Below are 13,467 nucleotides of genomic sequence, written 5' to 3'. Positions count from 1 at the left end.
AAAATACTAAGAGTGAGAGGATGGCTATTTAAATAACCATTAACATAGCCTCTATTTAAATTGTTAAATAATTGATAAGACTAATTAAACCATGTGTCCCAGTTTTGAGCTTTGAAAATCTGGTCACCCTATGTAATGGTGCATTTGTTACAAGCACTTGGAGCAGTGTTTTCCAAATGCAACCACAAGGGTCATTGTGTAGAGGAGCCCCAGAACAATGGATCTGATGCATTTCTTACATATTCTACACATGAGGAGATGACACGGGACAGCAGTTGTGATCTAAGCCTTTATTTGGGTCGACAGCAGTGACGGCACAAAAACAAAACGAGCCTGGGGCTCGTTACACATAAAAAGAAGCCTGTACAAGATTATTCACTTTCAAAACATTTCACTTTCTATCCATCATCTTATTTGCAATACAAAGATACTGAGGGTCATGTCTCCACACTACAGTATTATTAAAGAGATGGATCTCTTGAGGATACAAACTAAGAGCTTAAAATCATAAACACACAAATTAGCAAGACCAGAACATTTTGTTGTTTATGCTTGCCATATTTTCATTTGGTAACATACCAATATAATAAATGTGAATGCAGATTTCTTCCTCTGCAATACCTGTCAAAACAAAATTAGAGAATAACACCAAAATGCTCTATCTGAGCCGAGACTAAAATGTTCTAAAAGGATAGATAACTGGTTCATTAGCTGTTAAAGCAGCCAGCAAACTCAGCTTGACAATCGTCCCATTTCACCATCTTGAGTATTCAGCAAGTGGTATTCAACTGCACCCCTAGAGTACCAACCAATAGTCTAGGTTTTTATTTTGACAGGGAACAAAAATAGAACATTTAATTCTGCACTGCTTTCCAGTGCACACAACAGCTCTCACAGCCTATACTTTAGAGGACTGTGAGATTATTCTGTGCGCATCATCAGAACACAACAGACCTTTATAAAAACACATTATTTCATTGGACCAGGCTGAACCTAAATAACAAGATGGTTGGTAGTCCCACTATATTAAGCTACAGAAACCAACACAGCCACAGTATGCCCCAGACAGCCTCTTCGTAGGGTCGGGTACAATGTGTGTTAGCTGTGTCGGGATCAGTCAGAGTCGCTGTCTCCCTCACTGTCAGCCTCCTTCACGTCCACACTGAACTTGTATTCCTGGTCACAGCCCATGTAGGCGTCACTCATGAAGTACAGTGTGTAGTTGTGGACACCCAGGGCTGGGGCGACAAAGTCCAGTTTCACCTGAAGTTTAAAAAAAAAAAGCACAACATTAAAAACTTGAAATATTTCTTCATGCACTAAATCCTCTCAAGCAAATGAAAGACTATAAAATACTGCTGTAATCACTTGCACTCTATATGCTGATCTCAAAAAGACTGTTTTAGGTGTTATTGTTACAGTATACTTGAAGATATCAATATAGCTACCTAAAAAAAATCCTTTTGTAGATACTGAATCTTGCACCGCCATTTCTATTATTATTAAACCCTGACATATTAGAAGGGAAAGGCAGGAGGGAAAGTGTATGTGTGCTACATCTGAGCTGATGACTCAGCCTGCTGTACTTGTGCATGGGCTGGCATGAGAAACGTATCTCGCTTTGTCTCGGGAGAACCACCCTCGTCCTCCCCATGCAGGGATCCGGTCCTGGATGTCTTCAGGGGTATAATGGCTTGTAGTCTGCAGGACTAGCGACGCGAGCAGCGGTTTTCCCGGTGAGCCCAAGAGAGCAGACTGACTGGCTGTTTCTGTGCCCAGAACTCCTCCATGAACTCCTGAAGACTTGGTCTTTAGGCATCACTGGGATTTGCTCCACTGGAGGGGGGACAGCACCTAAATCCTGCTTTTCAGCTGGCACGCTCTTGCCAGTGTTTTTCCAGTTAGAGGAGCTCTTGCCATAAAACCTCTCTGGGCTGGAAGATTTTCTCCTGATCTCTGACTAAGAGGGACTGGGTTGGAATGAGGATCTTGCGGTTTCCATGGAGGAAATAGGAAAGGATTCCCGTTATGTTACTTATGGAACGAAGGTCAGATAGAAGAGCTTTAGCTATAGATTCCCACAGGCAGGATTAAATATGCTTGCCAGCACTTGTTGCAGGGGGAGGTGGATTGCCGTCGTTTTCTCTCAGGAGAAAATGGACACACACGGCCTCATGGGGGAGGTGCACCCGGAAGTGAAAACATCATCAACTTCCTCTTCAGGGGTCACAGTGATCATAATCTCCTTTCTGTTGGATGATGGGAATGCTTGGAGTCTGGTTTCATACATGGCATTTTACTGAGACAGATTTCAGTAAAATAGATACATGCAGCGGTCGAGATAAGCTGCGTACCTGCCGTTTTTATGCATTCAAATTACGCATAGTAATTTTGCTGCACAGCTTGCCTGCCTCCCCTCCCGCCTCCACTAAAACTTCCACTAACAACTATGTCTCCCAGAACACAATGTCTTCAGTTACTAGGAAACTACACCAGACAAACCAACCCAACAAACATTATCCAGTCTCTGGCTAGCCCTGTTGTCTTTGCAGCCAATCACATTAAGAATAAGAACAATTCGAAGCTACACAGGTTGAAGCGTAAACACCCCAATCCAGCTACAAATCCAACTGAAACCATCGTCAGAGGCAAGCGCTGAAAAAAGGTGTCTATAATATTAAACAAACTGTTTTATAACTTATTAATGCATGTCCTTATTTTATCTGTATGGCTTCATATTGAAGTCTTAACATGTTCACCGAGTTTAAGAATTTAATGTTAAAATAGAAGTAACGTAATTCATTTGCAGAGTCAGTGTGATACGTCAAAAGAAATTAGCGGAGCCAATAAAGAACCTTGTAGAACACACGCGTGGTTGTACAGGAGTTCAACGTAACATTGCAGTTAAAATGGAAGGAGCTTTTTTAATGCCTACCTGTGATGGAGTACACCCCGCCCCTGCATTATTATTTGTATACATGTATGTTTTGTATTATTATTATTGTATTTGTAGGCGGGTGGACGAAGCGGTCTATCCTAATCATTATTGTGTTTATGTGCGGGCGGTCGAGCACCGTCCCTCTTTCATTATTTGCTGTTTGAGACCCGGCGAGAGAGCCGGTCTTGTAATGTGTAGTAGGTGGGTATGGGGTTTAAAACCCCTTCCATAGAACTCTCGTGGAAATGTGGATGGAGCCTTAATAAGGTCATTTATTAATAGGTAATTAAGGCTCCAGCCACGAATATAAAACACCCACTCTCAGCTCAGAGGGGGTGGATGTTCAGAGGAGGAACGAGAGCGAGAGCGAAAATTAAAAAAACACAACATATGCAGGATCAGTGAAGGCATTTTCCCAGCCTGACCTGTATTAGCTATTCATTTTTGAGTTCGTGATTTGTTTTATTTAAAATATTTATTTTGCTCTGTGAGCAGTGTTTTTGTTTAAATCTTTTACTTTATTTTTTGTATTTAAAAATAAAGACGGCGCAAATACCATTGCACCCTACCTGCAGTACCTGTTTCAGTTCCTGCTTCTGGCCTGACTTCACCACACACGCTATCTTGTCACACTACCCCATTAGCATTAATTGTACAGTATTTATTGAGATTACTCATGACTTCAAGGTAATGTTGCATTTTACACCCCTGAAAATACATTTTACTCTCAGTGTTAAAATTAGAGGGCAAGCAACTTGTGTGATTAATCTTTCAAATTAATTTAACCTCGCCCAGTACAACACAGTGTTATTCAATGAGACTGGGACCCTCTCACACCCACCTTAGCTTTCTGCTGCAGAGTCAGTCTCTTAATGGAGATCAGACTGTTAGACTTGGGGTCTCCAATCACCACCCACCAGCCTTCCTCACGTTTCTGGAAAGCAAAGAATGAACAGGCTATGAGACAGAGAAGGATTTACATACAACACACAAAACACAACACAGCTTTTTATATAAAAAAATAATAAATGATCAAACATTTGGCTATTTGTAAATGTTTTGAGTTGGCTGATGCTAAATAACTAAATGGCAAAGAAAACTGCTGTACAAAATCACGTAATGCAATTGTGGCAAAATCTACAAAAAAATAAAATAAAATAAAACAGAAACATTTCCTGCTTCCTGGTAGATAAGTGTTACCTGAGGGAAGAGTGGCGCAATGACAGGTCCAGTCACCTCCTCTTCTCTCTCTAGCTGCACCAGAACCACAACAGGACTCCCACTGTAATGAAACACAGCATTAACACACTGACAGCTCAGTCCTGTGCAATGAAACACAGCATTAACACACTGACAACTCAGTCTACTGTAATGAAACACAGCATTAACACACTAACAGCTCAGTCCTGTGTAATGAAACACAGCATTAACACACTGACAACTCAGTCCTGTGTAATGAAACACAGCATTAACACACTGACAGCTCAGTCCTGTGTAATGAAACACAGCATTAACACACTGACAGCTCAGTCCTGTGTAATGAAACACAGCATTAACACACTGACAGCTCAGTCCTGTGTAATGAAACACAGCATTAACACACTGACAGCTCAGTCCTGTGTAATGAAACACAGCATTAACACACTGACAGCTCAGTCCTGTGTAATGAAACACAGCATTAACACACTGACAGCTCAGTCCTGTGTAATGAAACACAGCATCAACACACTGACAGCTCAGTCCTGTGTAATGAAACACAGCATCAACACACTGATGCATCTCAGCTCACTTTTAATTAGTCAAGCATTAAAGATTCTGCACAGGATAGAGCTGAGATGCACAATCCCGCTAAACAATTCCCATAGCCCAATGACACTGCACACAAACTCCTGTATTAAATGTAAGGGTTTGAACTGACAAACCGATCGATTATTACTACTTAATATGAATAGAAAACATATGAAGTAGTAACATACCAAGGGTCTGCAGTGATGAGTTAAAAGGCAAGTTTTCGTTTGAGTTCACTGAACTCCATTAGCTAATGTTGACACAGGAATGGTAAATAGAATATATGAAGGAGCCGTGCCCACCTCTTAACATTGTCCTTCTCAGCCACCTCGTAGGAGAGCTCGATGTTGGGGTAGCGGTTACAGAAGCGAGCCACGTCTGCTATCTGACTGTCGGAGAGCTGCAGCAGCCCACTGCGCTCCTCATCCTCCATCTCCATGATGTCGAAGATGCTCTCGATTCCCTGGGAAACACAAAGCAGCACAGGGATGAGTCACACCTCCACTGGGGCTACAGGGCTGGATAAACACCTCTGTGTAGGGGTATCCCAAACATTCATATATAGACTAAACAGAGACTCTAAAGAGAGAGACAGCGGTGACTCACCTTATCAGTGCAGCGCTTGACATGCTCCGAGGTGAAGTATGGCAGCTGCTTCAGGTAGGAGTCCTTGGACCACATGGCCTGGGTCACCATCTGGGCCAGCTCCATGGCAGCCAGGGCAGGGCTCAGCCAGCCGTTACTGGAGAGGACATCCACACAGGCCTGGATCAGGCGCACTGCCTGGGAGAGAGATGACAAGCAGCAGTTGCACATGGTTATTCACTGTGAGGGGAGGCAGTATTTTCACTGCTGCCACTGTGGTATGCGACAGGCTATAAAAAGCAAATCTAGGACTTGGAGGTTCTTCAGGAGGAACAGAATTAAAAAGAGTTCATTTAACATGTGGCAAATGTGAACCACCGAACCGCTACAATATGTGTACTACACTTTTGACACACGTATTTAGATAATTTGTCAATATCAGACCAATATTTAACTTCTGGTTTATGTTAGCGCACATGTGGCTATGTTCGAATGAGCCTCCATGACTAGTCTGGGTGAGTGACGATTTGCCCACCTTGCTGAGGATCTCTTCAGTGTCGGACTGCAGCTCAGCACTCAGCTGCATGCGGGAGAGGTGAGCCTGCAGGAGCAGGTTCGTCTTCACATGGGGGTCATTGAATTTGGGATTGTTCAACTTGTGAGGGACTTTCTGAGCCAGCTGTGGGGAGAAGACATCCAAAAACATGGGCTTAAACATCTTCAGCAACAATACATCAATTATAATGTTGACCAGTTCTTTTGGGGGGGGGAGGGGGGAACAAATAAATTCTGAACCATTCTCGTGGTAGATTTATTCTTTATCTAAACCTATGCATGCATACAACCTGTACTCTCACAGCACAACTTTGTACTTCATACTGGGTTCATGCAGACTCAACTCTGTGAAAATGCCAACCCAGAGTGCACATTTATATCTATGCTAGAATATTGTCTCACCATCTGAACATTTTCAAATATGATTAAATGAATTAATACATTTTGAATAGTACATCAAAATATCCCAGATGTGTAATGTTGGTTATTCATTACTCATGTGTGCAAATTGATTGTTTTATTGAAGTATATTTCCTTGTTGTCCCTCTGAAAGCCTACGTGCGCTCAGACAGCAGGGCAGACGGGCAGACTGACCTGGCGGAGGAGAGTGTCCTCGTGGTGCCGGATGGGAATGTTTTCGTACTCCGCTGCGTTGGAGATGATTTCGATGAGCCCTCGGATCTTGGTCTTAGCGTTCAGAGACATGCTGAACAGCTCTGCAACAGCAAAACATTACTTGAACACTTCAGAATCAGGTCTACTGGGTACAGATGAGCATTTCATCATGAAGAAAAACTTCAGTGTTAAGATATTAGAAGTTTATGTAGCACTTACTGATAGTTAATAAAAGTGCTACAGAAAAATAAATTGCTAGGCCATGTCTCATTTCCATGGAACTCAGATGTCAAATTCTACAGGCTCAAATGCTCGGCTACAGACAATTGTTTTACATAAATACAACACGCAATTGTGAATTCCCAAATCCTGTATTGAAATAATGCCCAATACCCCACTGAAGAGATCTTTTGGAACCATGTAGTACAAGATGTGGATCTGGAACCAAACAGATTTCAAATATCCCACATTATAAAATCTGATTATGTATGTGAAAAACCAACTGGACACTAAAGTAAGGGTTTTTACACTGGAAACCAGCCCCTACGGTCAGTGTGTGCAGGCAGCTCTCACCAATGGTGGTGTAGTTGATGTAGTAATACGCTGCAATCATGCCCAGGTTCAGCGGTGCCACGTCCATCTCATCCTCAATGCTGATGCACTTGGACTGCTCCAGATCGTTCAGAGTGTGCTCCACCAGCTCAGACAGATGATCCGACAAGTGCCTGTGTGACATGCCTGCAGAGAGAACAGCCAGTCAGCCTCACACATGGCTCACTCCCCTCATCCAGAGGGACCAGCCAGTCAGCCTCAGGCATTGCTCACTCCCCTCACCCAGAGGGACCAGCCAGTCAGCCTCAGGCATTGCTCACTCCCCTCACCCAGAGGGACCAGCCAGTCAGCCTCACGCATTGCTCACTCCCCTCACCCAGAGGGACCAGCCAGTCAGCCTCGCACACATTGTTCACTCCCCTCACCTAGACCCACCCACACAGTAAAATAGGTGGAGAGAACAGAACATATAGTTGTCACTCTTCACAACACTGGACATAGTCTGGTGTTTGTTGCAAGTCAGACTCATTCTTCCTAACGTGTTCACACCACACTGCTCCCCCTCACCCTGCAGGTTGTAATAGTTGGGGTTCTGGGTCATCCTCCGGTACAGGAAGGTCCAGGTGAGGTAGTCCACAGCGTCCTGCTTGTTCTCCACGGTCTTGGTGACGATCTCTGCGTTGAAGTGGTCATGCATACAGTGGTCCAGGTGAGACTCCACTGGCAGCGGCTCGTACAGGAACTTCTTGAAGAAATCCTAACGCAAAACGCACACAGGAGAAGTATTCCGGTCACTGCATGGAACATCACAGCAAAAAGGAGCAGCAAATTATACCCATGGGTGAAAGTGGCCAATGATCATTTTGACAAACTCCTGGGGCAAAACCAATCTTATCTGGGGTCTGGGGCCACCTACACCTCCAGAAGCTCTGGGGTTGTACATGCTCTCGATGCATTCTGAACCACTTTTAGAAGCGAATTTTAACTTTGTAGAAAAATAAAATCAGAAATGACTTCACTTAACTAGTCATTTTACCAGATGGACTAACTTGATAAATCACACATGACGGCCATTACACATATTTTTTAAAATGTTACTCAAATCAAATCTTTTAAATTTATGTCCAATTTACATATTAATTTTATAAAACTTCAGCTGCAAAATTAACTCATTTAACCATTTATAACATGATCCTGTCCTAGTACAAATGAAAATGTTTTTTGGCAATAAAAGGCTAAATGTGTTTATTTCACTGGCCACACTAAATTGTAGTTTTCTAGTCAGATCCATGGTAACACTGTGTCAATTAATATTATATTTAAAGAGACAACTAACCAAAATATACTGCTCGCAAAAAAAATAGGGGATATTCAGCTAATATTGCAAAACCCAACAAACTACAAAAATGTATGTGAATGAAGTAAATTCTCTCAGTTAGAAGGACATTACAGGGAGCGATCTGGTAATCGGCGCATGTGGGATGTCTATTTTCATCCCACATTTACATCCCAGTTCTATGTATGTGTTATTTTGAAATTCTGTTTTGAAATCAGATACCCCATACTTTTTGTGAACACTACATCAATAATTATTTTCTTATGATTCGCTGGCAGCCACTTTTTTTCTATCAGGCTCTGAAAGCATGACCAGTCTTCAATGCTTAGCAACAGCAGGTTAAGGCTAGTCTTACACAAGACCTCCAAGGTTGTGCAACAGTCTTACCCCAGACCAATTTAACTGGAGCCTGAGACTTAAATCAAGACCTTTTTAGTAAAACTGGACGCAGAATAAAATGTTTTAGTCACTTCAATTTTATTTTCGTCACCCACGAAAGATTTTCTTCGCCATCACGATGTTTCTAGCTTAATTGGCTATTAATCCTAGGCAGGCGTCTGGCGATTCTGCCTCTGTGGAGAGTTCTGTTCTGCTCAGAGTGCTCGGTGCTGCTCATGAACGTTACCGTTGTATAATTGAATACTAAATTAGTAAAGCACAATCTTTCTGTAAATACTCCAGTAAACAGAAATAAAAATCACAATACTAATACTTTTACATTTTTTGTTTTATTTACCTTTAAAAAAAAATATATATATATTTCAGAAGTATAATCATCTCAAGCGTTTTGAAACTGGTAAAAATGTAATTAAAATATTAGTCGAAAACACACATTTATTGAAGACATACCACGTGCAATCTATTTTCTTTTTGCTCGTAGTATCTTCCATCTCAAACCTCTGTCCCGGTGAAAATGTGTCAGTGTTATATACCCCATTTTGAAGTACAGTATTATGACCAATAAGCCACGTATACCTGAATGTAGTGAAGCTCAATCACAGTCTCCAATTTAAAACCACTGTGTTGGCCATGTTCTCACCTTCTTGGATCCCTGGCACATTATTACACAGCGGCCTTCATCATCCTGCAGGGGCCGGTTTGCCCTCCCAACCATCTGCAGGACATCGTAGATCGGGTAATCCACATACCTGGGAGAGACTGGATTAGAACAGGGCAAACCACTCTTCAAAAGACCACCAGTCTAGACCAGTTACCTTCAGAACAGATTCAGCAATGAGTCAACTACAGCATCGTGCACCTGGCTCCAAAGCTAGGTCTAGCAGGTGAGCTAATGGAGCTAAACTGGCAGGAGCTCTGTGTGTGTGGAATATCATATATTATATTAGACTTGTCATTAGATTTTCTTTCCTTTTTTAAAGATCAAAGAAATATTATAGGAGACAAATACAGAAACTTTGTATTAAATGACTTTTCCGCGTGTACTTCGACATACATGGCTAAGGCCGTTCTCAGAAACAACCCTCGAGTGTTACTGCTAACTTAAGCATGCCAGTCAATGGTATTTCACATTGAGAAAGCACACAGTGAGCTTTAACACTGAAGGACTGCTTCTGAATATAACCTTTGAAAGATTATGTTTTACAGATTAAGCCATGCATGTCTAAATACACACGGCCAGTGCAGTGAAACAAATAATGGATCATTAAAATCAATAAAATTCTGTTATGACTTCATTACCAAGTAATAGTACTACTATTGTTTATCCGTGTTATACAAGTTATGGATGTAATTATAAAAGATCTAATCTCATAAAGAGTGGTCTTCCATGACCACATGATGTTTAAACTAAATTCCCCCAATGCCTGTCTGTAAGCCTCATATAGTTATCAATGTATGTGTAGTCAGAGTACTCACGCATGAATCTTGCCATTGTAGTACTGCGTGTCCATGATGATGACCAAGTGAGAGGAGATGTTCATCCCCCAGCACAGGCTACGCGAGGCAACCACCACCTGCACAGCACCTGTGAGGGGATTGCAGACAGAATTACATTTATATAGCGCCTTTCATGTAGATCAACAAGATACACCCCTATGAGAACAAATTAGAGTCAATCAGGGATGCAAGTTGTTTAGGAGTTTAAACGTTAGTAAAATTTAAACATTTTTAGTTTTGCTTAATCTTTTAAAAATGTGCTGATCAAATATTAAGAAGCGGGTCTCTGCAAATAACAGCTACTCAGTTTTTTATTTTTTTTATTACTTCCTACCTGTGTCACGTGGCATCATTGTCATTGGATAGTTATACACTGCATAACATTTCAGTATGCAATTAATGCTCACCCTCTAAACAAAATAGACCATTATCATACTGCCAATGCTATTTTTTCATATTGCTTCACTGTTCTTATACATTTATTTATATATAGGAAATAATTTAGTAATTTATTTAACTTCGTTTTTTTTTTCTTTTCTGTCAAACAATTTAATTGGCTTTTAAATAGGCCAAGACTTCATTTTAAAAGTACAAGCACAACATACAAACGAGATCGCAACGTGTTAAGCAACTAATCTTTATTAAAGCTATAATAATATAAAGCATTTTGCTGGACTCACTATTACAATCGTTATGACGAGTAACTGCATTAAAATTAATAAAGAGGAGTCGCTTCAGCATTTAAATGAAAAAGCAAAACTTATGATTTAAAAGCCCATTTTGTGGTTTCACAGAAAGAAAAAACACAAATTAAAACCAATTTTACTATTCACATGTTTCTCAGTTATGATTGAGATACACAAATTGATTAACAGGTTGTTTTAATTGCATTTAAGGAGAGAAGAAAAGACCTATTTATATTAGACATATATGCGATAATTTATAGAAAGCTTTTTATTTTAAAATGCTCAGAGCCATTGCAGCTACGTGCATCACCCAAGATGGCAGACTTCCGGTTTCCTCCTGCTGTCGAGACCGCACATCGAGGGGGACGCACACTACCTCCCTAACACAGCATCTTTTCAAAATGTTTTTAACGTTTAAAACTATATATTTTTCAAAATCACCTCCAACAAGCCCCACCCATGGAGAACCATATTTTCACAAAACCATTACTCATCAGCTTCCTTTAGCTGATTTGTAGAAAGTAGAAAAAAAAAGACATTTAATGCCTCAAAGAAATCCCATTGCACATGCACATGGAAATGCACAGGAGGATTTGAGAAGTGGACACAAGCCCTAGTGCTTACCCGAATTGAAGAGCTGCTCTACGATCCTGCGCTCGGTGGGGTTCAGGCCCTCGTGCAGGTAGCCCACCCCATTAGCCAGAGTTTCCTTCAGGGTGGCATCACTCAGCTTCTCCAGGAAGGGAGCCAGGTCCTTCTCTGTGCAGCGCAGGAACCTGCAGGACAGCCAGGGGAGAGGTCAGACAACGCAAGGAGATTTACATTGGAGAGACCCTTAGGACACCCATCTCAAAATGTAGGTACGTGCGAGTTAAGGTTTTCAGTTTAAAAAGCATTGCATGGAACATTTCCCAGTGCTTCTGACCTTTATGCCTTGATGTTTAACAGTGGGTTTTTAACATTAACATTCGCAAAACACCACATTAAAATAACATAAGCCACGCCTCGAAGCAGAGTGGTCAAGGTGAAGGTCTGGGTTTAATATCAATGATTTCTTGTTTTCTTTCTTCTGCTTACCTCTGTGGCAGGACATCTGAGGCACAGAAGGTGAGAATGTTGATGGCTGTGAGGCGAGTCTGCTTGCGCGAGGGGACGAACACGATGGCTGGTTTGGTGGAAGAGTGCTTCATGATGGCGTGGTACACAGGCTTGGCCATGGACAGCAGGCGTGTCTGGGTGTGGCTCACGTTGAAACCCTGGGGGACAGAGAAAGTGGTAGGGCAAGGTAGAGAACCTGTACACCATGCATTCTTTCCTTGGTTCAAACAGACTTCGGCTACAACAAAACTGTTTGGTCATTGAAGCTCAATTTTAAAAATACAAAGCAAACGAGAATGTATTGTTAAAGACGGAGCACAATGAAGTAACTAAGTAAAGAGGCGGTAATCACCAATAGCTACAAAACTAGAAGAAAAAAGGTGACATTGCTAGAGTAAGAAGCCTTGATAAATATGGCCAATGCACTAGAACAAATTCCGTTGAAAACAGACACTTGTTACAAGTTTGAGTATAAGTTGTGAAGGAGGTTCCACAGGGCACTGCTCCCTGTGTATATGCAGCCCCATGGCTAACACACACAACATACCTGGATGTGAAGCTCCAGCGGGACCGGCCTCACGTTCGGGTGGAAGTTAAACGTTGCCGTGGTGCTGCAGCCCAGCCAATGGGCAACATCCTTGGCGTTGGAAAGAGAGGAGCTGAGAGCGACGATTCTGATTGGACGCTCAATCTGTGATGAAATGTAACGCATACGGGAACAGATCACCTCCAAAACAGGCTGGGGAAAAGAAGAAAAAGTAAGTAAAAAAAACTGCCAGATTGCTTACCCAGTTGCACAGGGAGGGAAGATATGTATATTCCTCATTAATACAGCATTTAACACTAGAACTGCCACAGCAGTCATTTTGACGGTTTTCACTTTTAAAAGGCAGGATCGCAAAAATAAAATAAAAGTTATAATCCCCTCTACCTAGAACCACCAGAGCCGTCTTTTTGACGCCTTTTACAATACATGTTTTTATTTTGAATATAACCTACAATATTCTATTTTATTTTGATATACAAGTCTGTTCTCTACTGGACCTGGCAGCCATCAGTTCCTTCATTTTGTACAATGAATGCTCCAGGGAAAATATCAATAGGAGAGATTTCATCTTGAAGCTAGCCACAGCGCTTCAAAACATTTCAATCAGAAGACTGCAGAGCAGCAGAGTGCTGCAGCTCAACCTGGAATATTTTCTTTTGAAATGTTTATTTTATTATATTTTTTTCATTTTTTTTAAGTAGTGCTTATATGTGGTAAGTTACAAAATAAAACCTTTGTTTAATTGTTCATTTAAATACAGCGTTTCAGCTGTGCAGGTGTTTGATATGATGTGCTTGAATAAAACTTTTGAGTTGTATCTGATAGTTTGTCTTTCATTTTAATATTGATGTTGTTTAAAATGTAACCATCA

The 13,467-nt window shown here is 41.4% G+C and overlaps 1 protein-coding gene across 1 annotated transcript in view; it reads right to left on the bottom strand.

The window, feature by feature from the left end:
• Window positions 1-275: 275 nt before the first annotated feature.
• The window catches only part of LOC117397888 (U5 small nuclear ribonucleoprotein 200 kDa helicase), a 37,572-nt gene continuing 24,380 nt past the window's right edge, over window positions 276-13,467 (bottom strand). Inside the window, exons 32-45 of the mRNA XM_059013508.1 lie at window positions 12,597-12,788; window positions 12,029-12,207; window positions 11,576-11,727; window positions 10,245-10,353; window positions 9,409-9,517; window positions 7,601-7,790; window positions 7,055-7,219; window positions 6,461-6,582; window positions 5,847-5,990; window positions 5,333-5,509; window positions 5,029-5,189; window positions 4,139-4,220; window positions 3,780-3,872; window positions 276-1,263 (exon numbers count right to left, since the gene is read on the bottom strand). Of these exons, the coding sequence (XP_058869491.1) occupies window positions 1,114-1,263; window positions 3,780-3,872; window positions 4,139-4,220; window positions 5,029-5,189; window positions 5,333-5,509; window positions 5,847-5,990; window positions 6,461-6,582; window positions 7,055-7,219; window positions 7,601-7,790; window positions 9,409-9,517; window positions 10,245-10,353; window positions 11,576-11,727; window positions 12,029-12,207; window positions 12,597-12,788 (2,025 nt within the window). The 3' untranslated portion in view covers window positions 276-1,113. The remainder of the gene's footprint in view (window positions 1,264-3,779; window positions 3,873-4,138; window positions 4,221-5,028; window positions 5,190-5,332; window positions 5,510-5,846; window positions 5,991-6,460; window positions 6,583-7,054; window positions 7,220-7,600; window positions 7,791-9,408; window positions 9,518-10,244; window positions 10,354-11,575; window positions 11,728-12,028; window positions 12,208-12,596; window positions 12,789-13,467) is intronic.

Source organism: Acipenser ruthenus, chromosome 46 (genome assembly GCF_902713425.1).
Source record: "Acipenser ruthenus chromosome 46, fAciRut3.2 maternal haplotype, whole genome shotgun sequence".
Lineage (NCBI taxonomy): Eukaryota > Metazoa > Chordata > Actinopteri > Acipenseriformes > Acipenseridae > Acipenser > Acipenser ruthenus.
The sequence above is the reverse complement of the archived record's forward strand: the minus strand, read 5'-3'. Positions and strand labels throughout refer to the sequence as shown.